This window comes from Cervus canadensis, chromosome 13 (assembly GCF_019320065.1).
Source record: "Cervus canadensis isolate Bull #8, Minnesota chromosome 13, ASM1932006v1, whole genome shotgun sequence".
Taxonomy (NCBI): Eukaryota; Metazoa; Chordata; class Mammalia; order Artiodactyla; family Cervidae; genus Cervus; species Cervus canadensis.
Window position 1 is genome coordinate 15,372,632 of NC_057398.1, and position 27,723 is coordinate 15,400,354.

The window sequence follows — 27,723 nt, forward strand, 5'->3', positions numbered from 1 at the left end:
AATAGGAACCTAGGGAGATATTTCAACTACAGGTAATGTGGTGTCCTGGATGGTCTTGGAATAGAATGGGGCCATTATGTAAAAAGAAAAACAAGGAACTGTGACTAGACTATGAACTTTCATTAACAATGTGTTGGTTCAATGCTTATAACAAATGTGCATACTCGTGTAAGAAGTTAATAACAAGGGGAACTGTGAGGAAGGTATATGGGAACTCTGTATTACTGGCTCAATTTCATATAAATCTAAAACTGTTTAAAACATTTAAAATGTCCAAAGGGGAGAGGGGGGAGTGGAGATGAAAAAGAGGGTCCAACCTAAGTACTTAAGAGAAATAGTCTCACTCACATCACAGGGAAAGAAGTAGGGGCCACATAGTACGGAGGTTAAGGCCTGGGTTAAATCCCTCTCTCACTTATTCATTGTATGACCTTGGACATGTTCCTTAGTCTCTCTGTGTCTCAGACTCCTCATCTGTAAAATAGGAACAACACATGGAGCTACTAGGAGGATATTGAAAGGATACAGAGTACTTAACACAGGAACTATTCCTACGAAGCAGCCAATGAATTCTGGCCATTAGTATTAGAAAGAGATACAGCCGATCACAAAAAATTATTTTTCGGGGACCTCAGTAACTCATTATTCTCTGATTGCTCATAGTCTGAGACCGGAATTTTTATGCTATAAATGGGCCTCTAATGAAAAAACTTGCTGAGGCCCTCTACACTTTTCACCATTAGAATGGAGTTTCCGCTGGGGATGACAGATGCTAGGATGCACCAAGAACAGGAAACAGGCACTCAGATGGAGTCCTTCTTTCCTCACATCCTGCAAACCATCTCCTTCCCCAGGAAACAAGCCTAACTTCCACATTTCTAACAGCTGTTTGGGACCCTTGCTCAGGGTGTTCACTGAATAATAAAGCCAAGCCAAATGAGGAAATAATCCCAAATTGTACAATCTCAGAATGCTAACAAGCTAAAAGCATTTGTCCCAAAGGTGATGCTGTACCTAGCTCCTCTTGTACTTCTGTCTATATCCCTTTTACTGTGACAGAGACAACTGTAATGTGTGAGAGGGGGACAACCAGTCAGGATTCACGCACACCAGAGATTCCAACACTCTTTTAGAAACAGCAGCCCTGACAGCAAAATGGTGAAAAACCCAGGTCCTGGAGTCAGTTGGATCTGGGATCAAATAACAGACGTGTCATTAACTAGCTGCTTGATCTTAATCAAAGTGCCTCACTGTTCTGAAACCTCAGTTTACACACCTATAAAATCAGGACAATATCTCACAGCATGTCTGTAATAGTAAAAGAAAACGCAAAATGCGGATAGCTTTGCACTAAAGCAAGCACACCTGGAACTGCAGCCAGCGGCAGTGGCCAGGCGGTGACGGTGGTGTCATCGTTTCCACCACCTCTGAGTCTGCAGCGTGATGGAGTGACAGAGTCTGGTTGTGACGTTTGTTTGCCTCTCTCTAACATGTAGAGAACCTTGGCAGTTTTCTCAGGCAGCCAATTTTCCTTCTTTCTGAATCAATGATGATCAATGTTGTTTCATTCCTCCACTGTCAGAAAAGTATTAACCTCTGCTTGGGAGCCTACACTCTTCCCTTAAACACACAGTTTTGATTCAGGATTTCAGTGACTTCTAAAACTATCATTTCTAATTTTCTTTGTCCAGGGTGGATGTTTTAAAGATAATACTGGGCTCTTTTATCTGATGTACTGCACCTCCATTTCTTCTTTGGTACTTTTAAAAAATATTAATTTCACACTATAGTCTTTAATTCTTCTAAGATTAGAGTTTTGAATCTTATTTTTGCTCTGTTCTTTACCCCTCTTCCTTTGCCCCATTTTTGTTACAATTACTCAGATTAATTTCAATTGGCCTGTTAGGTTAGTTGAGTTTGATGGAATGAATATTGATTGCAAACTCAATGAGAAGATCTTGTAATACTTTTCACTATAAAGTTTCCCAGATATTAAAAGAATCACAGCCATCTTCCTTGAACTCATCTCTCTTTTCTTTGATTTCCAATATCTTAGATTGCTACTATTTATATGTAACTAAAATCTTTACCAGTAACTAAAATCTAGTGTGACTATTTACAACTTCTGGGAAAAGATTACATGAATGACAATCATATCTGAATGTGTGGAGACGAAAGTAGAATGATTTCAACCATTTAAACCATTGCTATGGTACAGAGTTTTAGGAAATAAAACATGGCATTCCCAGAGGGAAGTGATGAGAGTCAATTAAAGAAAACAAAACAGAAACTATTTCAACATTAATTATAGAAGTCATTTTAAAAAGGAATAAAAAAGTAAGATTCCTGAAGAGAGAGTTTTAAACCTCTTTAAATAAAGTTAAGCATGCCTATGTATGATATTCTAATCTCAAATATATTTCAGAGAATGAAGATTCATGGTGTCAAGGCTCTATATGGTTAATATTACTTCCTCATAATCTCACTTCTGAATTCAACCACTATAATAAATCTGAACTAAGGAAAGCTTCCTTTTTCCATCTCGTTCAGATTTTATATATTATTCTAAAGAGATAGCATTTCATCATGAAAAATGCCAGCAGGAAGGAGAATGAATACAGGCAAATGTGTTTTCTTCTGTCATAGGAAGTGAGTTTCCCGATTCCCAAACAGTGGCAAGTTTAGGGATTATAGAAATAAACATAGTATGACTTCTTATTTATATCATTCTAGTACTAACATCAGAAATCCCCGTGTGCAAAGATTCTAGCATCTAAAAGCCTTGGAAGTTGAATTCCTTGCAACTGAAGGAATTCTCATTTTAGCCAGATAATGTAGAAGGTTCTGATATTGCACAAAGTCTAAACCAGGCATACTCAGGATTAGAAGTCACAGCACATTCAGATACTTTTTGAAATTCATGAAGAACACTAGCCATTTGTGGTCCAAGACACCAGACACCAATCTTTCATCTTGACTGTTTCATCTGTATTTCCACATTTTGCCTTCTTTTAAGTTCTTTCATCCTTTGAAAGGTTGATTAGATCCATCCATATTCAGAAGTACAGTAAAGACTGTTATCTTGGGATTTGGGAACCTGTATCAAATGTAAGCCTTGCTCTATGCTTTACATTAAAAACTGAAAAAACCAAACAATAGTTGAGTATTTTCCTTCTCATATTTAAGCCCAGTAGTGATTCCCCATCTCCACCCCCCTCACCCTTGGACTGCAAAACTGAAGACATCTGTCCTAAAACAGGATGTTTACTTCTTAGAGTGTCACTGAATTCCTGCCGTCTGTTTCCCACCTGAAATCACAAGAACACAGATTCACAGCAAAGGAAAACAATGGGCATTTTGCTGCTCCTTGTCTGACCCCACAACACAATGCTTTAGCCCATCTCTTTATCATGATCATAGACAGCGGTTCTGATGTCACAATTAATAACAAGCAAACCAAAGAAGCTATTTTTTCTTTCCTATTTTTATCAAAACAAGTTATATAGTCTTTCCAACAGAAACAAGCAGTCAAGGGCACCTCTCAATCAATCAATATAATATTTGGATCATATCTCTGTTTCAGATGCTCATTTTTTTAAATTAATTTAATTATTTTAATTGGAGGCTAATTACTTTACAATATTGTGGTAGTTTTTGCCATACATTGACATGAATCAGCCATGGGTGTACATATGTCCCCCATCCTGGACCCCCCTCCCACCTCCTTCCCCATCCCATCCCTCAGGGTCATCCCAGTGCACCGGCTTTGAGTGCCCTGTTTCATGCATCGAACTTGAACTGGTGTTCACTTTCATTTTTAAGAAGATGAGAAGAAAACTAGATAAATTATCCTGGGCTTCCCTGGTGGCTCAGGTGGTAAAGAATCTGCCTGCAATGCAGGAGACCCGGGTTCGATCCCTGGGTTGGGAAGATCCTGGAGGAGGAAATGGCAACCCACTTCAGTACTCTTGCCTGGAAAATCCCATAGACAGAGGAGCCTGGGCGGGTGGAGGTGGGAGTTCTAGGCACCATTAAACTTGAAAGAATCTCAGAGCACTCATTTTTCAGGTAAAGAGACTGAAACTGAGAGAGGTGAAGTGATAGGTCAAATGGGTGGCAGGTGACAGTGACGGATGAGGACTTGAATCTGAGTCCTCCAGTCTCGTTCCCCGGGGCCTGTCATTTTCCGTAAGGCTGGCTCCACAACCTCCTCAGCACTGGATTCACCAGTTATAAGAAGAGACACGAGGGGCTTCCCTGGTGGTCCAGTAGTTAACACTGCACACTTCCAACCCAAGCGGCACGGGTTCGATCCCTCATCAGGGAACTACGATCCCACATGCCATGTGACCAAAATAAAAATTAAAAAATACATTAAAAATAGCACAGATTTATTATTGAATACTTAAAAAAAAAGAAGGGACATGAATAAGTAAATTTCCAGACAAGTGTGGTATTATTTTTACATATATTTAGATACCCATAAATAAAGACAGTTTTCACTTGAGGATATAGCCTCCTCGCCGTTCAGCAGGGTTTCTCACCCAGGCACTACTGATGTTTAGGGTCGGGTAATTCTTTGCTGCAGAGGGGAAAGAGGGCTGTCTTGCGCGTGGCAGCGTGTTTTGAAGCAGTCCTGGCCTCTGTCCACTAGAGGCCAGAGCATCTCCCCACCAAGTTGAGACAACCCAAAATTTTCCAGATATTGCCAAACGTCCTCTGGGGGCAAAACTCCCTCACTGAGAACTGCCATGTAGCTGTATCTCCCACACATCAATCAGCCATTGGGATGTCTTCAGTCCCTGCTACACGTCAACTGCCACAGCTCTGGGATAATCAACGAACTTCCCATGTGTTACAAGTGGGATGGAGAAGCTGCTTCTCTGAATTCATCTCAGAAAGACGAAGCAGGGAGCTTATCGAGTTATAGAAATGATCAGACAGGTAGCATGTGAAAAACAGAACAAAAAGATAATGCTGAAGTGAGATGAAAAATAATGAAAGGAGAAGTGGTAGACGGGGTGGGGGGTGATGGGGGAGGAGAAGCAATAAGAAAGACAGAAGAAAGGGAAATGGAAAGAAGAAAAAGGTCAGCAAAGAGAAGGGAGTTTCACATTCCAGTATTTGCAGGACAGAGTGACCCATTATATGAAAAAGTGGCATATTTTCGTCAGGCATAATTTTTTTTTAAGGCAACTCAGTCTGAGGAAGAGGGTCAAGAACTTTCTACCAATTCACTGTGAGGCTTTAGGAAAAGACCATTGTCCCCGGATGATGGACCCCTCAGGGGAGCTCTCTGTGAAGGCTCTTTGTTAAGGCCTCATATGCCTAAAACTGTAAAGCCCTTTAAAACAGCTTATCCTAGAGTCTCACCCACGGTTACTGTTCCTGGTGTACAATGAATCCAAATGAAGGTTTATAATAGGTCTTTAAAAGCCTGAGCATGACTCTTCACATTCAGGGTACAAATCAATTTTCTTTAAATGCTACTTCCCAGAAACCTATTTCATCTCAAAACACCCCCTGGGAAACAGAAAAGCTCTGGATATTTTTCATATTGTTACTCCCCTCAGAGTGTTCAGATGGCTAGTTAAACGGTAGCTCTAGATATGATGAGATTCCAAAATACATAGATGACAACATGCTTATTTCTGAATCTGGTCACAGGTGTAGGTTACATTTGATAAGCTAGCCACTCAGTTTGTACAGTATCTCTTCTTTCATGTATGTTTTAAAGCACTCATTATAAAACCATTCCTTTTTTAAAAATTGTTATTTCCATAGGTTTTCATGGTCAAACAAAATTAACAGTAACAAAACCCCTCTAATCCTGCGATCCTCAAACTTTAATAAAAGGCGAAGAAATCACTTGAGGATCTTGTTAGAATAGATTTTAATCTAGATCTGGGGTGAGGCCTGAGATTCCACATTCCTAAGAAGTTCTCGGGTGATGCTGAGATGGCTGGTCCATGGACCACACTTTGAGTAAGAAGGCTGTTAAGTCTCATGTGGGATTAACCACTGAATCTAATCAGAGTCTGCCATGCATATCAGTGAACAGGGAAATATGTGTGAATGAGAAGTGGAGAGCACGTGGTCATGAAGGATTTAGGGCTGGGCAGTGGCTTTTGGACTGGGCACAACAACGACATGATAAAGAAATACAAGAGGAGTGCTCACTTCGGCAGCACATACACTAAAATTGGAATGATACAGAGATTAGCATGGCCCCTGCACAAGGACGACACGCAAATCCGCAAAGCATTCCATACTTCTGAGAGGGGATATAGGTATACCTATGGCTGATTCATGTTGACGTTTGACAGAAAACAACAAAATTCTGTAAAACAATTATCCTTCAATAAAAAATAAACTAAAAAAAAAAAGAAGAAATACAAGAGGAAAAAAGAAAGAAAGAAAATCGTAAGCCTAATCCATCTCCTCAATTTACCTATCTGATTATGCTGCTTCCCTCCTGCGAAAAGTTTAGGGCTGACTGCCCATTTAACCAGGGAAAGTCCAAACTCTCTAGTGAGAAGTTCAACCCTTTCATGATAGCTTCAGCTCAACTACCCTCACCCAACATGTACACAGTGAAGCAGCCACCCCGATTCCGTGGTGCTCCCCCAAATGTCATGTATACAACATTGCCCTGATTTGGTCCCACTGCCCCCTCTTCCTAAATGGCTCTACCATCCAAATCTTCACCCTCCTTCAAAGCCTGCTTCAGATGTCATCTCTTCAGGCTTCTTTGGTGGACCAGTGGTCAAGAATCTGCCTTGCAAGGCAAGGAACACTCGTTCAATCCCTGGTCCGGGAAGACCTCACCTGCTGTGGGGCAACTAAGCCCACGCACCACAAATGCTGGGCCCACGCTCTAGAGCCCATGGTCCTAACAAGAGAAGCCACCACAGTCAGAAGTCCATGTGCCTCAACTAGAGAGGAGCCTCCACTCACTGCAACCAGAGAACACCTGCGTGCAGCAACAGAGACCCAGCACAACCAAAAATAAATATTAAAAAAAAAAAATCACCTCTTCCAAGGAGCATCCCCAAGCCTTCTAGGAATAAGGTAGTTCTACTCACCACACCCTGCACTCGGCATTCAAACGCCTACTCTGGTGTGTTTGGTTTTCTGGAAGGTTATGGCCCAACCAATAAAATTAAGAAACTATCTGAAACCTAACTCAAGAGTTAAAAGACTACCCAGTTTTCTCATCTTTCCATCCCTGGCTCCTAGAGAAAGGAGTCCGTCATCCAACCCTCTGAAGAATTAAAAATTCCATCGGATTACCTCCCCAGTCTTTTGATCCTAAAATGAAACCATGAGAGATTTCAGCACCCTGGCATATAGCCACCTACTCAAGAACCCTGGTGGCTCAGCTGGTAAAGAATCTGCCTGCAATGCAAGAGACCTGGGTTCGATCCCTGGGTTGGGAAGATCCCCTGGAGGAGGGCATGGCAATCCATTCCAGTATTCTCGCCTGGAAAATCCCCAGGGATAGAGGAGCCTGGTGGGCTACAGTCCATGGGGTCGCAAAGAGTCGGACACAACTGACCGACTAAGCACAACAGTAACAGCTCAAGAACCTCATTCCTTCAGCAGCCTGTACCCCTGCATCATGGATTTTTCTTCAGTGGCTGCCGGATCATTTTCATCAGGATAAACCATCTTTGTAAACAAACACACAACAAAAAGACCATGCCTTGCCTCTTCCTCCACCCCATTTCTCTATTCCCCTTTACAACGAAACTCCCAAGGGGAGTTAGTAGACTTGCCCTCCCCACTTCCTCCCCTTCGATCCTGTCTTGACCCACATCTCCATTCACCAAAACGGGGCTTGTCAAGGGTGCCAAAGACTGAAGTGGGGCAGAAGCAGGAGTCACTTCCCAGACCCCTCTCACTTGATGTCTGGGCAGCATTAGACACAGTTGGTCACTCTCCCTCTGAAACCCCTTTTGTACTTATCTTCTGGAACACAGCTTCTTTCTTCTCTGTGCCCATGCCTGTTCCTTTCCAGTCTCCTCTGCTGGACCCTCCATTTTCCTAACTGGAGGGAACCAAGCCTCAGTCTTTGGACTTTTCCCCTCTCTATCTACCCTTCAACTCCACGAGGTCATATCCGGCCCCATAGCTTTAAATGCCATGTATAAACTAAGGATGCCCAAATGTCTACCAGTCCAGACTTCTCCCTGGAAACTAGACTCACCCAATTACTTCGAAATCAATACACCTAAGATGAAATTATTGACACAAGCTCCCCTCCAAGCCAGCTCCTCCCACCAGACTTTCTCATCTCATGAAGCCGGGGCTCTGGTCTATCAGGCGCTCACACACAACCTGTGGAGGCGTCCGTGCCTCCTCCGTCTCACTTGCCGCATCCACTGCATCTGTGCATCCTTTCAGCAACACCTTCGAGAGCTCTGCAGAGGTGGTTACTACTGCCTGTTGGTACTCCCACGACAAGGACGGCTGCTGTTACTACTCAAGTCTGTGCTGCCATCACCCGTGAAAGGGTCCTACCCGGGCTCCTCGCTGCCACTCTTGCCCCGTCTCCAGTGTCATCGTCTATTTTCCACACAGAGTCAGAGGAGGTCTTTTAAATAAGGCAGGCCATACCACTATTCTCCTAAAGCCTTACAAGTCTTTCTCATATTCCTTAGAATGAAATCCAACATGCTTCCCCAGACCCTTGAGTCTACATGTGACGAGGGGCCCCGCCACCCTCCAGATCTCCTGCCCCAGCACTTGCCACTTCCTTCAAGCGGCGGCAGTCTCGCCCACCTCTCTACTTTTTCTTGAACACTATTCCTGCCACAGGGCCCCTTCCATAGTCTCCCTTTCTGGACATTCACAAGGCCTCACCTGTACTATATTCAGGATTCTGCTCCAATGTGCCTGGATCAGACAAGAAAACCCTTTTCTGACACCTTATGTGACTCAAACTCCATTGGAATCTAGCCCTCTTGCACTACTTCATTCATTTTTGTGTGGATTCTCTGTCTCTCTCTCTACTAAAACATAACCTTCGTAAGAACTGGGGCTTACTTATTTTGTTATAGCTGCATCCCTTAGCACAGGCCCTGGCAAACAGTGGGTGATCAATACCTTTTTACTGGATGAATAAATGAATATCATTTTAGATGGTCAAAAAATAATTCTATGACTTTATGCATTATGGAAAAAAACCATGACAACATTCCAAAGGGACTTTAAAACTCTACTAAATTATAGTCTTTTAAGATAATAAGTCCTGACAGACAGCTTGTAATGCAGAGGAGAGGCACACTCACTTCCTGATCACTGTCTTGGACTCTGATGAACTTTGGCCTCCATCTTCTTCACAGTTTGGGCTTGTCAGGTTCCCATACCTTTATAGATAAAAACAAACACACAAATATGTAAACAAAAAACACAGTCGGTGGTGCTGGAAAGCAATTCTATTCTATCTCAACTACAAGATAAGAGTTACACTTTTCAGGAGTATTTAAGGAAAGTAACATTTGTGAAATAGCATCCAAAAATGATACTGTATTTTTTATATTTATTTAATGGGTATATATGTGTATATATATATACAAATATATATGTGTGTATATACATTTTCCATATGCAGAATTTGTATCTGTATGCATATACACACACACATATATTTACTCCAACAGAAAAGCGATTTAACGATGAATCACACCACTTAAAACTTTCTCTTACTACTCAACATTTCTTTGAATATTTTAGATGAACTTGGGCTTTTCCTCTCAGCAGGAGAATCAGTCATTACACGAGGCACAGATGGGAGAATCCTCCTGAGTTCTGGAGCATCAACCCCTCACCCCTGCCCCTCTGTGTCTGCTGAAGGAACACGTGGCTTTGCTTGGTCAGCCTTCACGCCTGCACCACCTGTGGGCACAAGCTGATCACTCCATGCTCTGCGTTTGAGTCTGGTCTCCTTGAGGATAAGTACTATTGAAGCAGCGTTACGGGAATGGTTCTGAGCCCTCAGGTTAGGCTGAGACAGGGACAAGGACGGAAGAACAGACTCCTCATGTCTCAACAACCATGAGAGCAGCAGTGTGTACACTGAGGCTGGTCCAGGCTTCCCCAGCCACTTGGGGAGGGCGACACAGGGGCGCAAAGCAACCGCTGCTTAAATTGTAAAATCTCTCTCACTACAAACTCAAAACTTGCTCAATAATGGATCGCTCCCTAGTCACACTGTTAGGTGTCCTTCCAACTCCACAGGTAATGCAAGTCTATTTCATACAGAAATATCATGTTTCATTTGGCTCAGAGTATACATTTAGTAAATTCACTTCAAAGTCTTAAGGAGTAGCCTATGTTATTCACTTAGAACACCTAGACTATTTCTGCAGTTTCTCTTCCCGCCAGTGGAGCATTCGGAGATTGCTTGGAGTTTCACAAGCTGGCGATCTGTCCCAAAGTTCTGGTAACAGAACTTCTATAACTGGCAGGGTTTACATTTTTAAAGAGCACATTTTTGTCTTCCACTAATGGGATTAAGGGCCCCAGGACCCTTATGGTTCCTCGTTCTGAGGATTTACAAGTCCTTTAAAACATAAAAGCCCGCCATCTGGTTTGACCGAATGCCAGTCCATCTGGTCTCCCCATCGCCCTATCCCGGGAGGTTCCAGTGTACGCCCTTAGGCTTTAGCCTCCCCCCTCCTCCCTTCCACCTGCTCCTTTCTCGAGCTCATCAGCCTTATGGACTTCTTGGCCTCCCAAAGATATTTTCCACTGGCCTCTGCCCTCCCTGTTCCTCTTCATTCTGCACCTGCTATTTAGAGGCTCCCAGGGTTACCCTTTGCTTTCCCTGAGATAAGAACCAGGCAGATTAAGACTAATGCAGGCCCCCTGTGAGCAAGGCAGGGCTCAGGAATGAGGTTCCTAGTAAATAAACAGAGCGGCATTTCTTGGCTCTCTCTTTGGCCACCATCATAGCAAACCCTGTCCTCATGTTCCCTCACAACAGACTCTGTGGTTTATTTAAGTAGGAAAGATGAGGTGAGTGCAGTGAAGAGGGGGGCCACCATGCCACGCCACCCCTTTGACCAGACTGACCCATCAACTCTTGCCCGCCAGCCCTCAGTGACTAAATGTGGGATTTTGTTTTCGTCACATTCTGTGCTCCTTCGTTAATTCTCTTTCTGGTTATCCTGAAAACCACCGACTAGAAGCTCTGAGAGATAGAAATAAAAGGGGAGAAAAGACTTTACAAGGGAAAGATACACATTCTCTTGCTCCTGATATTCTTTCCAGAGATGATGTTTATACTAAAAATCCCCTAACCTTCCTATCCCATGTCTTTACTTAAGCGTCTCATATTCAGCTGCTCTTTCTCTACACTTTGCAGACCCATAACTGAAAGGGTGGTTGGGATAACATGAACACCCATCACAGTTCTGTTCCCAGATGATGCCACAGGTGCAGTCAGATGGGTCATGGACTAAGCAACTGACAATGGTGAGTGAGCGAAGTTCTCTTTCTTTAGTGAACCTGGTACCATCTGCTCAGAAGACCACTCAGATACTCCTCCCCACCAGCAGAGAATCTAGAGACTCATAATCAGGACCAGCATGATTGGTTGGTAAAAACTCAGAGACCAATGAGAACCATCAATAACAAGCCTCGTGTGTGTTGGCACACGTGGTCCAGGTACTTGGGCTCAAAGGCTGCAATATGCCTAACTCTTCTCTGCCCAACCCACCAGGAAATCCTTTCAGTTCTGCCTTTATAACATATCCTGAATCCTAGCACTTCTCATCACTTCCACTCTGGCTCACAATGCTGCCATCTTTGTCTGAGATCAATGCAACAACCACTTAACTCCTCTCCTGGCTTCTGCCAAGTGATGCTGTTCATTCCACTGCTCGGCTCAAAACCGTCCCCCGGCTTCCACTCTTCTCCACCCTGAGAAAAGGTCCATGTTTTACCTGTCTCCCAAGGCCCTAAGTGACCTGCCACTTGATATCTCGGACCACATTTCCTACACTCACTCAGTCCCCTCTGACCTCACTGGCTCCTCCCCACATCAGGCATCCTCCTGCCTCAGAATCTCTGCACTTGCTGTCAACTGCTTCCCAGGCCCCCTCCAATGGCGCACCCCCTGGGCTCCTGCAGGCCTCCAACATCACTTTATCAGTGAGGCCTTCCCTGACCATCCCATGTAAAAGAAACACTAACACCACTGCTTTATTCTCTTCCACAGCCTTGAATACCTTCCAGCATACTGTACAATTAATATAGTTGTTAACTGTCCATTAGAACATAAACCCCATAAGAGCAGGACTTCTGTCTCTTTAGAGCTTAAAACAGTGCCTAGCACCAATAGGAATGTTGATGACTATTTCTAGTGGGGTTCCCTAAGCAGACATGAAAATGAACTTCCTAACAACTAGGTTCAAAATTGTCTCTATAAAGGCATCATGTGACGTTTTACTTATACACATGTCTTAACCTGTCTGTGCCTTCATTTCTAACAATCTAGGAGGATAAAAAAGCTTTAGGATAGCTGGGATCATTACAGAAAATCTAAAATTAAAATGCAAAAGTAATAAATAAGATCTTAAAGCTGAGATCTTGAAGGCATAAGCAGTATAAAAGGCAAAATAATGTATGTATATAGTTTTACAGAGGGGACCTTTAGAAGCAAGATAAAATTAAAAAGCCAACAACCCTCTGGAATTTAACAGACTAGGGAGAGGATAATTATTTGCCCCTGCACTTTTCTTATCATTAAGAAGAATTAAATCTTACAGAAAAGAAACTAGACCAGAATTGGAAATAAGTTCTCTTTAATGTTCAAGCTAGGTCATTTGAGAGTTAAGAGTTAGTTTTATGAGATTAAGAGTGTTTCTTTGATGTTTCCTGGACCCTCTCATAGCTTCCCATCAAAAACCAAAGTCAAGTTCAATTCATTTACTCCAGGGGAGTAAATAAAGGGTGTGTGTGTGTGTGTGTGTGTTTAATTAATGAGTAGCTACACACAAACCTGTCAACAATGTCACCTCCAATTTCTGCAAAACCTCCCTAGGATTTAAGATCAAAGCTCCAACCTCTTAAGAAGGCTTACCATTGAGAAACTGCCTTTCTTTAAATGGTAATTCAAAAAACTTAAATTAAAATACAAATTATCAGAATAACTTCTGACACAGTTTACTCTATAGTCACATGGCAAAAGAAAGAGCTGTGAATGTCTTCTGAAGTATAAATTATTTACTGTTACCTAGAAATGACTAGAAAAAGAGAAAAAACTCATGCTTAACTGGTTGCTAATATTTAAACAGGAAACAGTTATTTCCAAGGGGAAAGGATGTATTGTTTGGAGCCTATCTGGGCAGAAAAAAATGTTTAATATGTGTTTGAAAGGAGGACCAGGGACACCTGTAGTTCAGAGAAATCTTAAGATAACGTCAACCCCGGGACAGCCCTTCTGGTGGGGGGACGGGGGCGGCTTTCTAACCTCTACTCCTTAACAGAAAAGTCTCAGCAACATCAGACCAGGATGGGGATAATCCTGAAGAACATTTCAGGCTCCACTTGATTATGGCAAGTGATCCCTTGATAACAGCAGTTAAAAATTACTGAGAGCTCACTACAGGCAAGGCACTGTGCTAAGCACATCACATGGATTGTTTCTTTTGGATGGATGGATTATCTCACGATTATCCTATATGGGGCTTCCCTGGTGGCTCAGATGGTAAAGAATCCACCTGCAATGCGGGAGACCTGGGTTCAATCCCTGGGTTGGGAAGATCCCCTGGAGGAGGGCATGGCAACCCACTCCAGTATTTTGGCTTGGAGAATCTCCATGGACAGAGGAGCCTGATGGGCTAGAGTCCATGGGGTTGCAAAGAGTCAGACACAACTGAGCGACTAAGCACATAATCCTATATGGTAGAATTATTCTTCTTCCTATTTAATGAATGAGGAAATAAGGCCCAGAGAGCTTAAGCCATTTGCCCTCGAAGACACAGCTAATCAGTAAAGCAAGGATTTGAACCTTGACAGTCAGGCTCTAGAGCCCAGCCTCTGAGCCACCACCCTATCACAAAAACCACAGTTATTTTGTTTATTTATTTTATGTATCCCTCCACTGAATGATAAATTCTTTAGGGTTGGAAACCTTGGGTTTTTCACTTAATCATTCTTTTTTTTTTTCACTCATTTAGTCCTCATTACTTATTAAAGCTTATGTTCGGGTACTATTCTGGGCATTGAGGATACAGCAGTGAACTAACCCCAACCCCTGTTTTCATGGGGCGGGGGGAAGATAAACAATAAACTAGTGACTAGTGAATATATAATAGAGAGATGGTGAAAAGTGCAGTGGAGAAAAAAAAAAGAAGCTAAAGGTGCTCAGACATGACTGGAGAGCCTGAGGTGGCAGCTTCCTACGAGTGTCCAGGGCAGGCCCCACGTGAACATGACAATGAACTAAAATCTATCAAGGGTCAGGGAGCAGGCTACAGAGATCTCCAGGAATGGAGCCTTCCAAGAGGAGGAGAGAGTCTATGCAAATGCCCTGGGGCAGTGGCAGGATGATGTGCTTGAGAAACGTCAAGAAGGCCAGTGAGACAGGAGCAGAAGAGATGAAGCAGAAACAGAGAAGGAGGTGAGCGTGGAGGCGGCGGGGGCAGAACCCGAGGGCCAAGCCGGCCATGGTCAGGGATTTGATTTCACCTTTTATCTCACTGGTACCTGCCCCGAGCCTGGAGGAGAGCCTGCGCTTGGGGGACACTCACTAAACACTGGCTAAGTGAATTAAATCATGCCCTTGACTATCAGGAATCAAAGAGTGGGAGGGAGAGGAGGAGAGGGCAGAAGCCACTTACTGGGGATGATGAGAGAAGAGAGAGGAGGAAGTCAGGGCAGGGGAGACCGCACAGGAAGCCACTGATTCAGGGACCTCTGGGGGCCTTTGCTTTTCTCATTAAGCCCAGCCTGGGAACATCTGAGGCATTTTTTCTTTAACTGACCCACAAGAACACAGGTCAGGTATGAGGAAAATGTTCAGAAGCTGACCTTGACTCAGGATAATGACACGGAGAAATAGCCTGCAGATGTCGGGAACACCAAGTGAGGCCTCGGTGAGGGCGGCGGCCTCTGCACCGCACAGCAGCTGCTGGGGGGGATGTTTCTAATCACCCTGAATAACATCCTCCACGGTGGGCACCTCTCCACTCAAGCGTGGCCCGACTACTGGGTCACGGCCACCAAGCCTGCCGTGGAAAGGTCTTGTTACCATCATGAAGCCACTTATTCAAGGAGAAGACAAAGGTCAGAGACAACAAGGTAAAAACTCCTTGTTCTTGGAAGAGGCCAGTGATGCTGGACAGTGAACCAGGCAGCGTGCATTCACACACGAGGTCCGGTTCTTGAGGCAAAGTTTTCCCATGACTAGAAAAAGCCAGAAGACCCAGAAGATCCTCAGTCCTCCGTGACGGGCCCTCCACCTTCCTTGCCCTTCGATTCACCACAGTATCTTTATGTTAGTCCCTGAGAGTTAAGGCAACATTAACAGCGCAAAGAACTTAGTATTTCTGTTCCACTTGACAGTTACGAAATACTGCAAAAATTCTCCTTGACAGTATCTTCACCCCCAGTCCTGACCCACAATTGTCTGAATGGGAGATCAAGAAAAAAAAGACAAGGACTTTATAATCCCTATTCTGCCAGGGGAAGAAAACAAAAAGGTGTCTCTTGCTAGAACTTGATTCTCATTCACACATCAAGTCTGTTCTCAAGTCTGATGGCCTTCGCGCCCTTGCCGTCAGGTTTCTTGGAGATTTTCCATTCCAAGGCCTGGCCACCCATTTCTCTTCTCTGGCCCACTTGCTGCTCCCAGAGAGCCCAGTGGCTCCTCAGTGCCTCCTCCTTCCACCTGTGGTTGCTAACAGTTCCAAACCATCAGCTGCAGATCTGTCTTGTTAGCATGCTATAGCTGCCACGGCTATAAGGAAGGTTGGAAGTTTGACCAAAGAAACAGGTTAGGATTGGGGGCAAGGAGCAGGCAACACCCTGACAACCACAGAAGCTGTTTACAAGTCAGGGGTTTCCTTAGATTTAAGATGAATTAATACATTATTAACAACTCAGTGCCAGGCTGTGGCTCAGCCCATGTGCCTAGAGCCCATGCTCCGCAACAAGAGAAGCCACCGCAATGAGAAGCCCATGCGCCACAATGAAGAGAAGCCCCTGCTCGCTGCAACTAGAGACAGCCAGAGCACAACAACAAAGATCCAGCACAGTCATAAATAAAATAAATAAAGAAATCTTTTTAAAAGTCAATCACTTTCCTATATGCCAGTAATAAACAAGTGAAATTTGAAATTAAAAACATACTCCTTTTACATCAGTACTCCTGCAAAATTAAAATACTTAGGTATAAAATCAAAATATATATACATGGTCTATATAAGGAAAACTATGAAACTCTGATGAAAGATATCAAAGAACTACTACATAATGGGAGAGAGATTCCATGTTCATAGGAAGACGCAATACTGTCAAGATGGTTCTTCCCAACTCAATCTGTAGGTTCAGTGCAATCACCATCAAACTCCCAGCAAGTTATTTTGTGGATTTTGACAAACTGATTCTAAAGTTTATACGGAGATGCAAAAGAACTACAGAATAGCCAACTCAATACTGAAGAAGAACAAAGTCAGAGGGCTGATGCTATCTGACTTCAAGACTTGCTATAATGCTATAGTAATCAAGACAGTGGGGTATTAATGAAAACATAGACAAATAGATCAACTGAATAAAGTTCAGAAATAGACTTGTACAAATACAGCCAATTGATCTTTGACAGAAGAGCTAAGGCAACACAGTGGAGCAAAGGTAGTCTCTTCAGAAAATGATGGGTGATGGAACAACTAGACACTGATGTGCAAAACAATGGATCTAGACGAACACCTTACACATTTCAAAAAATTAACTCAAAATAGATCATAGACCTAAATGTAAAACATAAAACTATTAAACTTCTAGGAAAAAAAAACATATGAGAAAACCTAGATGACCTGGGGTATGATAATGATCTTTCAGATATAAGACCAAAGTCACAAATCATGAAAAAAATTTTATAAACTAGACTTCATTAAAATTAAAAACCTCTGCTCTGCAAAAGACGGTATGAAGAGAATGAGAAGACAAGCCACAGACTTAAAAGAAAATATTTGCAAAAGCCCCCTCTGGTAAAGTACCGTTATTCAAAATACACAAAGAACTCTTAAAATTCAACAATAAGAAAACAAACAACAGAATTTTAAAAAATGGGCAAAAGACCTGAAAAGACAAAGAATATACAAAAGAATCTTGTATCTTACCAAAGAAGATACACAGATGACAAGTCTAAATATGAAAAAATATTCACTATAATTTGCCATTAGGGAACTACAAATTAAAACTGCAATGAGATGCCATTACACACCTATTAGAATGGCCAAAATCCAAAACACTGACAACAGTGAATGCTCTCAAGGATGTGGAGGAACAGGAATTCCCATTCACTGCTCAAGAGACTACAAAATGGTGTAGAAACTCTAGGAAACAGTTTAATAGTTTCTTACAAAGCTAAATATACTTTTCCCCCATGATCCAAAATTCTTGCTCCCTGGTATTTACCGAAAGGAGCTGAAAACTTATGCCTACACAAAAGCCTGCACACGGATGTTTATAGTACCTTTACTCATAATTGCCAAAACTTAGATGCAACCAAGATGTTCTTTAGTAAGTGTTGCTGCTGTTCAGTCACTCAGCCATGTCCAAATCTTTGCGACCCCATGGACTGCAGCACGCTAGGCTTCCCTGTCCTTCACTATCTCCCGGAGTTTGCTCAAATTTAGGTCCACTGGGTCAACAATGCCATCCAATCATGTCGTTCTCTATTGCTCCCTTCTCTTCCTGCCTTCACTCTTTCCCAGCATCAGGGAGTGGGTAATTAAACTACAGGTCCAATCAGATAGTGGAATGTTATTCAGCACTAAAAAGAAATGAGCTATCAAGCTATGAAAAAACATAAAGAACCCTTACTTGTGTGCTACTAAGTGAAAGAAGCAAATCTGAAAAGGCTACACACTGTATGAGTCCAACAATACAACATTCTGAAAAGGGCAAAAACTACAGGTGGCACTAGTGGTAAAGAACTTGCCTGCCAATGCGGGATGTATAAGAGATGCAGGTTTGAGCCCTGGGTCAGGAAGAGCCCCTGGAGAAGGCAACGGCAACTCGCTCCAGTATCCTTGCCTGCAAATTTCCATGGACAGAGGAGACTGGGGTCACATGGACAGTCCATGGAGTCGCAAAGAGTTGGACACGACTGAGCACATACACATACATACACACATACAGAGATAGTAAAAAGATCAGTGATTGACAGGGATTGGGGTGGGGGGGGGAAACGATGAACAGACAGACCACAGAGGATTTTTTAAGGCAGCAAAACTATTCTGTATGATACCATGTAGTGATGGATACGTATCATTATACATTTGTCCAAATCCATAAAATGTACAACACCAAGAGTGAATTCTAATGTAAACTATGGACTTGGGTGATAATAAATGTGTCAGTGGGGCTTCCCTGGTGGCTCAGATGGCAAAGAATCCCCCTGCAGTGTGGGAGACCTGGATTCGATCCCTGGGTTGGGAAGATCCCTTGGAGGAGGGCATGGCCACCCACCCCAGTAATCTTGCCTGGAGAATCCCCATGGACAGAGGATCCTGGCGGGCTATAGTCCATGGTGTTGCAAAGAGTCGGACACGACTGAACAACTAAGCACACACAATATGTCAGTGATTGTAGTAAGTATACCATTCTGGTGGAGAATGTCGATAGTAGGGGCACGTATGGGTGCAAAAGATATATGGGAAAGCTCTGCACTTTCCCACTTAATTCTGTGGTGAACCTAAACCTTCTCTGAAAATAGTCTATTTTTTTAACTGAAGTATAGTTGATTTACAACGCTGTGCCAGTCTCTGCTGTAAGGCAAAGTGACGCAGTTTTACACATATACACTTTTTTTTTTAATATTCTTTTCCACTTTATCGTTAAGCCCAGGAGACTGGATACAGTTCCCTGTGCTATACAGTGGGACCTTGCTGTCTATCCATTCTAAAGGTAATAGTTTGCATCTACCAGCCCCAAACTCCCACTGGATCCCTCTTCCTCCCTCTTGGCAGCCACAGTCTGATCTCTATGTCCTTGAGTAAGTTTCTGTTTTGCATACAGGTTCATTTTAGATTCCACATGTAAGTGGTACCATATAGCATGAAAAGAAATGAAAGGGAAACCTATTTGGTGGCACTTCTGATGAAATCTACAGAAACAAATCAAATGTTTTCAAGTCTTATATTTGATCGCTTTCTTTCTGCTGTGGAGGAACTGGTTTCATTGGTTGGGCAGCTCCATTCCTGCTGGTTGTTGGTGCATCAGCTTTTACACAGGAAGGTGTGACTACTCCATGTGTCATAAAGTATGGATTTAAGATTACTGTCACCATCGTAGTGATATATTTGCATAAGTCTTCCTGAGCTACTGCACTTGCTATACTCCTACCCTCCAAGAAGAGTTCTCTTTGGGGAGTAGTTAAGATTCAGGTCAGGGGGTTTGGCTGAGTACATCGAACAGAAATACTCCAGATACATGGTCCCTATCAGTAGGGACCTTGACAGCCCATGACCTATCTAACAACAAAATATCACCGGCCAACATCCAGTTTTGTTTTGATAATACCCTCCTCTCTCATTCCATCCTCTCTTACTGTCTCTGTCACAGAACCTAGCTCTTACCTCCCAAGGACTGTATCAATTTTAATTTAATTATACACATTTATGTGTATGCTTATTTAAGTTACTCTCAGCCATTAAGCATGAAGAAGACAGGAGTCGTGACTGGTTTGTTTACCATTATATGCACAGTTCCTTGCACAGTACAGGGTAGATATTAAAACACCTGATAAATCTCATTTCAGTGGATGAATGAAAAGGAGCATGGATATTCAACTGAGCTGCTCACAACTGTGTCAAGGAAGTATCCCTCAGGAAATGCAAAATCTCTAAGGAAAATCAACTGAGATAATAGAGAAAAGGATATGAGCTGGATACCCAAATCATCCCTTTCTTTAGAAATGACATTAACATTTTCAAATGACATATAATGTGATCTGGTATGTTTGGAAAGAGCTTCCAAGTCAGAAAGAGATAGGTTTTTATTCCAGCTCTGCTTCTTGGTGACTGAAAGTTTCTGAGCCTCAATTTTCTCATTATATACATGCAGGTAACGATCAATGAACTAAATAAGATAAAGTCTGAAAATGCATGGCAATCAAACATGGGAAGAAGAAATAAGTTCAAAGACCCACTGAATTAGTCTCCTCTCTGGTGACCTAAGCCAGCAAACCCAAGTCAGATTGGTCTTAAAAGCATAGTGTTATGGGATGGCCATTCAAAGGTTGAAGCCATTCAACCTTTATCCTCCAGAAGTCCCCCACTGGGAGAATTCACTCAAAATGAAGGGGCAATTCAGATTATCACTCAATCCTTTTCAAACTGTGACCTGAGTGCCATTAGTGGCTTAGCAAAAGTTTCTGGAGACCTAATTCACCCCATTTCTCTTGTCCTTAGCAGTCTGCTCATTTCTGATATCAGAGAAAGAAAGAATGACCAAGAAAGAACCTAAAAGTAGCAAATGCGATAGCTGTTTGAAGAAAAATCTAGATGTTTGTATAGACATTTCATGGTTCTCAGTGAGGATCACTATCTGAAGTAGGTTTCTCCCTAAATTTGAAGTTAGGTGTTTTCAGTAGTATTTAACTTACTTTTTTTTAATGGTATGGTGGGAAGAAAACATATTTTTAAGTGAAATGTATGTTTAAAGTTGAAGTGAAAGTAAATGTGTTAGTCGCTCAGTCATGTGCAACTCTTTGTGACCCCACGGACTGTAGCCCACCAGGCTCCTCTGTCCATGGGATTCTCCAGGCAAGAATACTGGAGTGGGTTGCCATTTCCTCCTCTAGGGGATCTTCCCAACCCAGGAACTGAACCCATGTCTCCTGCACTGAAAGAAGAATCTTTACCATCTGAGCCACAGAGCCCAAACACAAACAGCTAAACCACACTCAAAAACTTTCTTAGGTTAAAAGGAAGCCAATGAGCCTTAGAATTGACTCTTAGCCACTCTTCTGTGTGAGAAGCACAGAAAACAGGATTTCTTGTTAACTGCTGATCACCCCCAAGGAAGCGATAAGGCACACACAAGGAATTAGCCATATATGACTGCAAACCACTGTCCACTGGTCAATCACAAAGCCTCGTATTAGTAGAATGAAACAAAACAACTACCACAAGTATTTTTAAATCACAGAAAGCAAACAGTTCCATATGATAAAAGTCACATGATTGGAAGTCTTAAGAAAAATCAGTTTGGTTTCAAATACGCTTTTCTCTGGAGGGAAATAAATACCGCAGCATCTGCCTTCAATCTATTCTGGACTGGTTAGGATTAGCACATCCTATAATAACTTCTCAGTGTTAATTTCACAAAGGATAAGTAATCTGCTATTAAGAATCCAGGAGAAATCATTTTTAAAAAAACAAAGCAGAACATCAGAGACCCATAAACAAGTTGACCACAATTTACTAATAAGAAAACAGTTTATTCAGCTTATCTTCAGAAAAGGTAAACATATGCAACTTAGTTGCTTACCTCCAAATTACAGACATTAAAATCCCCAACAACCAATTTAAGATCCCAATGTCTCGCAGAATCTGCATTTTGGTTAAAATCAGAGATTAACATTTGGCCATAGGATATGAGTGAGTAGGAAATAGAGTGAGGAAGAAACACTCATGAAGTTTGTATATATATATGGACAAATCCAAAGTCTGCAGAGCAAGCAAAATAAGTAGGATATATTTCTCTCAACTTCTGTAGAACATGTTAGAGCTTCATTTTTATACCATCTTATACAGTTGTCTACTTGTTTTCTAAGTATCTTTTGTGGTAAAATATTAAGTTGTCAGGGTGGATTCATGTTTTGCAGGGCTACCTTATGTCATTTGAGGGGTTTTCTCTATGAAAAAGAATATAAAATTATGAATATCAATTATGAAGAGGGTACTCCCAGTGAAGGGCCCTAGAGGTTAAACACCAGCAACTTCACAGTAAATTCATCACAAGGGTGAGAACTTACCAAGTCTCCTATTTCTGCTTCGTCCATATGGTGTCTTGCAGAGCACAGGGTATTTTAAAGACATTTCAGTACGTGTTGATTCCACTCATGTCAGAATCAAAAGATCTGACTATGAGATTAAATTCAAGGTCAAGCCTTGGCCCACCTAAATGGTTCAAGATATATCTTAACTCTTCATTCGGTTATACCTTAAATGATAGTTTGAATTAAATGTAATTTCAATTCATGTTGATTCTGTTATTTAACAATTGTCATAATATTTTAACAATCCAAAAATGTCTACCCACTAAGACAGGAAAACAAACAGAAGATTTTTAAAAATCATCACATAAAAGCTGGATGTACATGAGTCATAGACTAAACACTCTAGTTCCTGTGTGTATGTCCACTATTTATGATGAGCAGCTGGAATTCATGTGCACTCCTTCATGGACGATAGACATCTGTGGTCTATTATCAGTGGAGTTACCCCATAAGCAGTAGAGGTTACCAGTTCCAAAGAAAACTTGTAGGAGTTTTTGATGTGTTGACCTATTTCCTTATACTGCCTGCCAACAGTTAGCATACTGCATCCTCTTTATAAATACAGAACAGAGGAAAGAAAATGCATATAATTCTTCAGGTTCTATTTATAGGTGTGAGGCTAACAACTATGAGACTATGAAAGAAATGACTCACTAATCCCACAGGTTTATACACCATGCTTAATATTTTAATTACTGCTGTGTAAAAAAACCTACAGAACTTCCCACTGATGTCAAAGTCCAAAGCTCTCTAGGCTTTATTATGCACTGATCCAGTTAAGACATTTTGTGGATGTTCCTGAATGTGAACATAAGAACATCCATTGATCCAAGTGATTTCACTCTATATGTATCTAGGAAGAAAATATCTTGAGAAAAACTCACTGTTATCAATACCTTATTCACATTGTAACAGAATTAGATTATTAAAGGCCTTTCTTAAGACTGATAAATGACTGCATAAAAAATTTTTTTAATGTCTTCGTAAGAAGAATGTTTATAAACAACTTTTAAAACCAAAGAACAAATTAGAAAAAAATATATTTCCAACAAATATAAGCAAAAAATTTGGGGGCCTCCCTAGTGGTCCAGTGGTTAAGACTCCAAGCTGCCAGTGCAGGAGGCATGGGTATGATCCCTGGTTGGAGAACTAAGATCTCACATGCTGTGCAACTCGGACAAAAAAAAAAATATATATATATATGTGTGTGTGTGTGTATGTATGTATGTATATATGTACACACACATTTTAAGAAACCTAACTTTGTTATTAGACAAAGAGTTATAATTAGATGATCAATAATTAGGTAACAATCCAAAATAAAAATAAATAAAAGATACGAAAATTGAGTTCATAAAAAAAACCCACAAATGACCAATAAGTATATTTCAAAACATGCTAAACCTCACTCATAAATGTTAAGAAACATAAATATAAAAACAATGAGCTCCTTTCCAACAGACAGATGACAGTAGAGATGGTTTCAATGATGAAGATGAAAATACTACTCACAGTTGGCCAAAGTACAGGGAAACCAAAGCGACACTCATTCTCTGTGGACAGGAGAGTGGTTGGCACAACTTTCTGAAGGGCAATCTAGCAACATCGTTCACATTTCAAAGTGCTTATATATTTTGGGGACTTCCCTCATGGTCCGGTGGCTAAGACTCCGGGCTGCCAATGCAGGGGTCCTGGATTTGATCTGTATCAGGGAACTAGATCTCACATGCTACAACTAAAAAAGATCTTGCATGGTGCAATGAAGATTAAAGATCTGGAGTGCCTTAATAAGGCTCCTCTGTCTATGAGATTTCCCAAGCAAGAATACTGGAGTAGGCTGCCATTCCCTTCTCCAGGGGATCTTCCCAACCCAGAGATCAAACCCAAGTCTCCTGCATCACAGGTAGATTCTCTACCATCTGACCACCAGGGAAGCCCTACTAAGACCCAGTGCAGCCAAATAAATAAAGAAAAATATATATGTTTTTAAATGCTTATATATTTTGACCCATCAGTCACTCTTCTGTGAAATTATCCTATAAAATTCTCAGACAAGTGTTTATACTTAGGAAATAAATACTCATAGTCACTCTTTGCAGCACTGCTCAAAAGCTTAAAAACAAACTAAACTAGAGAGAGCTTAACTAAATCCATAGGACTTCCCAGGTGTCTCAGTAGTAAAGAATTCACCTGCCAATGCAGGAGACTCCGGTTCTATCCCTGGGTCAGGAAGATGTCCTGGAGGAGGAGATGGCAACCCACTCCAGTATTCCTGCCTGTTAGATTCCAAGAATGGAGGAGCCTGGTGGCTGCAGTCCATGGGATCACAAAGAGTTGGATACAACTGATTGGGCACACACACAGAACATTCTATCCAATAAATATCGTAAAGTTGCTAAAAAGAACACAGTATCTACCTACACGTACTGACTTTAAAATAACAATAACTTATGTTTCTTGAGCTTTCAATATCCCAGCCACTGTTCTAAACTCTTTATATATGTTAAAGACTTTACTGAGTAAAAACAAAATCTCCAAGATACAGATAAGTAAAAAAAGAAAGCTGCAGAATACACTGTGTACTGTGGTTCTATTCATACTATAAATATATGTAAATATCATATATAAATACAAATATATAAGCATACATTTATATACACCGAGAAAAGCTTGAGAATAATACCAAAGGAAGAGTTTACAGTTATTACGTAGGAAGAATGGGCCTGAGAATGGGACTTAGGTAAACAGAAATTTTTGTGTTTTATTTTTTTACTTTTTTTTTTCAGAATTTTCTGAATCATTTGAACTTTTTTACTATATACATGAATTACTTCTATTTTTAAAATATTCACATCTGCTATCTACCTAATCGGGGAGGACTTTTGGACACAATGGGAGAAGGAGAGGGTGGGATGATTTACGAGAACAGCACTGAAACATATACATTACCATATGTAAAATAGAGAGCCAGTGGAAATCTGATGTATGACGCAGGGCCCCCAAAGCCGGCGCCCTGTGACAGCCTGGAGGGGTGGGGTGGGGAACATGGTGGGAGGGGGGTTCAGGGGAGAAGGGACACACATATGCCTATGCTCGATCCAGGCTGATGTGTGGCAGATTCACGCTGATGTGTGGCAGAGGCCACCACAGTATGGTAAAGTAATTATCTTCCAATTAAAATTAAGTTTTTAAAAAAGAAAAAGAACTTCATGCCTTCACTCTGCAAGCAGCCTGACATTTCGGTCACCTCGCACACCCCTTCAGATTCTTACCTGTCCAGCAGCAGCTCCAGCACTTCTTTAGTGGAGGCAAAGCCTCTGTATGTCGACAGGAAGATGCTGATATATGTAAAGTCATTGTCCCCAAAAGCCGTCAGCAGGTTCTCCACGAGCTTCTCTAAGGTGCCAGCTTTTATGGTCCTGATCTTACAGGTCTCATACTGACTGACTGTGTGTCCCGGAGGCAGCTGGTCCCCTTCAACCTGTATGATAAACTCAAGATTATGATCAGGAGAAACGACTCCCTAAACTAAGAGTGAGAACACTGAACTGGTTGAAGCGTGGCCCGTCATGCTTTCCCCTGCTCTTATTTAACTTCCCCACCAGTCAGGAAAGGCTGACTTCACTCCTCTCACCTGTGAGTGCAGTAGCGTGGGATGGGTTGGGGTACCCGGGTGGCACCTGTTTGTGATCCCACAAGCAGAGGGATTACTTCATCATTTGTTTCTGCTCACTTCCCTATCAAGAACTACGTTGCTGGCATATTCCGTCAAGAATGTTTTCTTATGACTCCGGGATCAAGTTTAGCAAATGCTATCAATCATTCCCTTTACACTGTTCCACAGTTAAGCTTTCAAACTCATTTTCAAAGACAGCTCCTACAATGGGGTGCTGGCACTGATCCTACTGACTTTGGAGAGCTGCTTATTAAATTTTTAGATTTGTGTGAGCCAGATGACAGTATGTTGATAGTTTGGAGAGAAAAAAAAAATCAGCCATGGGAGGAGTATGTTCTCCACAGACATCTAGGGAAATCTGACCATGATCTGCTGTTCTTTGGTCCATGGAAAGCAAAACACATTCAATATCATCATTAATCAACAGAGTTGGCTGAGCAGCAGTTGTACCAAGCAGGCCTCAGCTAATCTTGGATGAGTAATAGAAAGGGTAGGTAGGTGCATGACCCCTGCCTTTTGGAGACTAGCAATGTACAGTACAGTAGTCATGTATGGATGTGGGAGCTGGACCATAAAGAAGACAGAGTGCTGAAGAATCGATGCTTTTGAATGGTGGTGCTGGAGAAGACTCTTGAGAGTCCCTTGGACAGGAAGGAGATCAAACCAGTCAATCCTAAAGGAAATCAACCCCGAATGCTCATTGGAAGGACTGATGCTGAAGCTGAAGCTCCAACATTTTGGCCACTTGATGTCAACAGCTGACTCACTAGAAAATCCCTGAAGCTGGGAAAGATTGAGGTCAAGAGAGAAGAGGGTGACTGAGGATGAGACGGTTGGATAATACCACCGATTCAATGGACACGAACTTGGGCAAACTCTGGGAGATGGTGAGGGACATGGAAGCCTGGCATGCAGTGGTCCATGGGGGTCACAAAAAGTCAGACACCAGTTGGTGACTGAACAACAACAACAAAGAGAAAATATTTCCCTGTGAAAAGTAGCTACCACATGAGAAAGAAGTGAGTGTGAATAGTATTGGTAGGTATAACTGCCCCTTGGAGACATAAACCACAACACATTAAAAACTGATTAGTGATAAAAATCTGTAAAGCTTTAAAACTGAGTATAGGGGAAGAGAAATAAACTGAAGAAAAATCCAAGTGTGCCTTATATTCTACAATAAATCTGTGCTGAACAAATTATACAGTGATGCAATTTTCAGAGTTCAACCTGTCCTTCATAGGCATAGTGGAAGATGACCTATAGAAAGGAACTTGTTCTAAAGCATAGAATCATTCCAAGTGACGCAGACAATCGCCAGGCAATGTCTCTCAATTTTAAGTGTGGATTGTTTTATATCAGATTTTCCTAAATTGAAATAATCAGACACGTGACAATTAAAGGGGAGCAAAAAAGAGAGAACTGAAACTCTAAATGATGACATTGTGCTTACAAAGTCACATGTTTGCTATTTCTTCACCTGTCCTGTCAAAAGTTAAACCGCTGGAAGGAAATTAGCAGGCAAGATTGCTTTCCGCAAAACCAAAGTAAAGGCCATCACTTTTAGAAAGGGCTTAGAACAGCTTAATGTCATCGTGGCTAACTGCCAGCAGGAATTAATCGTAAGACTCTAGCATATGCGGGGGGTGCCTTGATTTCTTTATTTAATTTTCAAAAGATACTTTTAGTTTACAAAGGAAAGGGCTCTGACTCAGGCCAAACTACCAAATGGACTCAGATCATGGCCTTATAATTATTCATTATCACTCTATAAGCAGTTTTAGAATAAGCCTGATAATATCCATCT

General features: G+C 41.8%; 1 protein-coding gene and 1 non-coding gene across 6 annotated transcripts in view; one reads left to right on the forward strand and one right to left on the reverse strand.

Moving 5' to 3' along the window:
- The window catches only part of RGL1 (ral guanine nucleotide dissociation stimulator like 1), a 166,990-nt gene that overhangs the window by 61,923 nt on the left and 77,344 nt on the right, over window positions 1–27,723 (reverse strand). For 3 of the 5 annotated variants that reach the window (XM_043484577.1, XM_043484578.1, XM_043484582.1), the window contains exons 3-4: window positions 25,513–25,721; window positions 9,294–9,371 (exon numbers count right to left, since the gene is read on the reverse strand). In XM_043484577.1, the coding sequence (XP_043340512.1) occupies window positions 9,294–9,371; window positions 25,513–25,721 (287 nt within the window). The remainder of the gene's footprint in view (window positions 1–9,293; window positions 9,372–25,512; window positions 25,722–27,723) is intronic. The other 2 variants (XM_043484581.1, XM_043484580.1) reach the window with 1 other exon arrangement.
- Window positions 6,173–6,276, forward strand: LOC122452615. Its single transcript, XR_006272779.1, has one exon. It is a non-coding gene; the product is annotated as a U6 spliceosomal RNA (small nuclear RNA).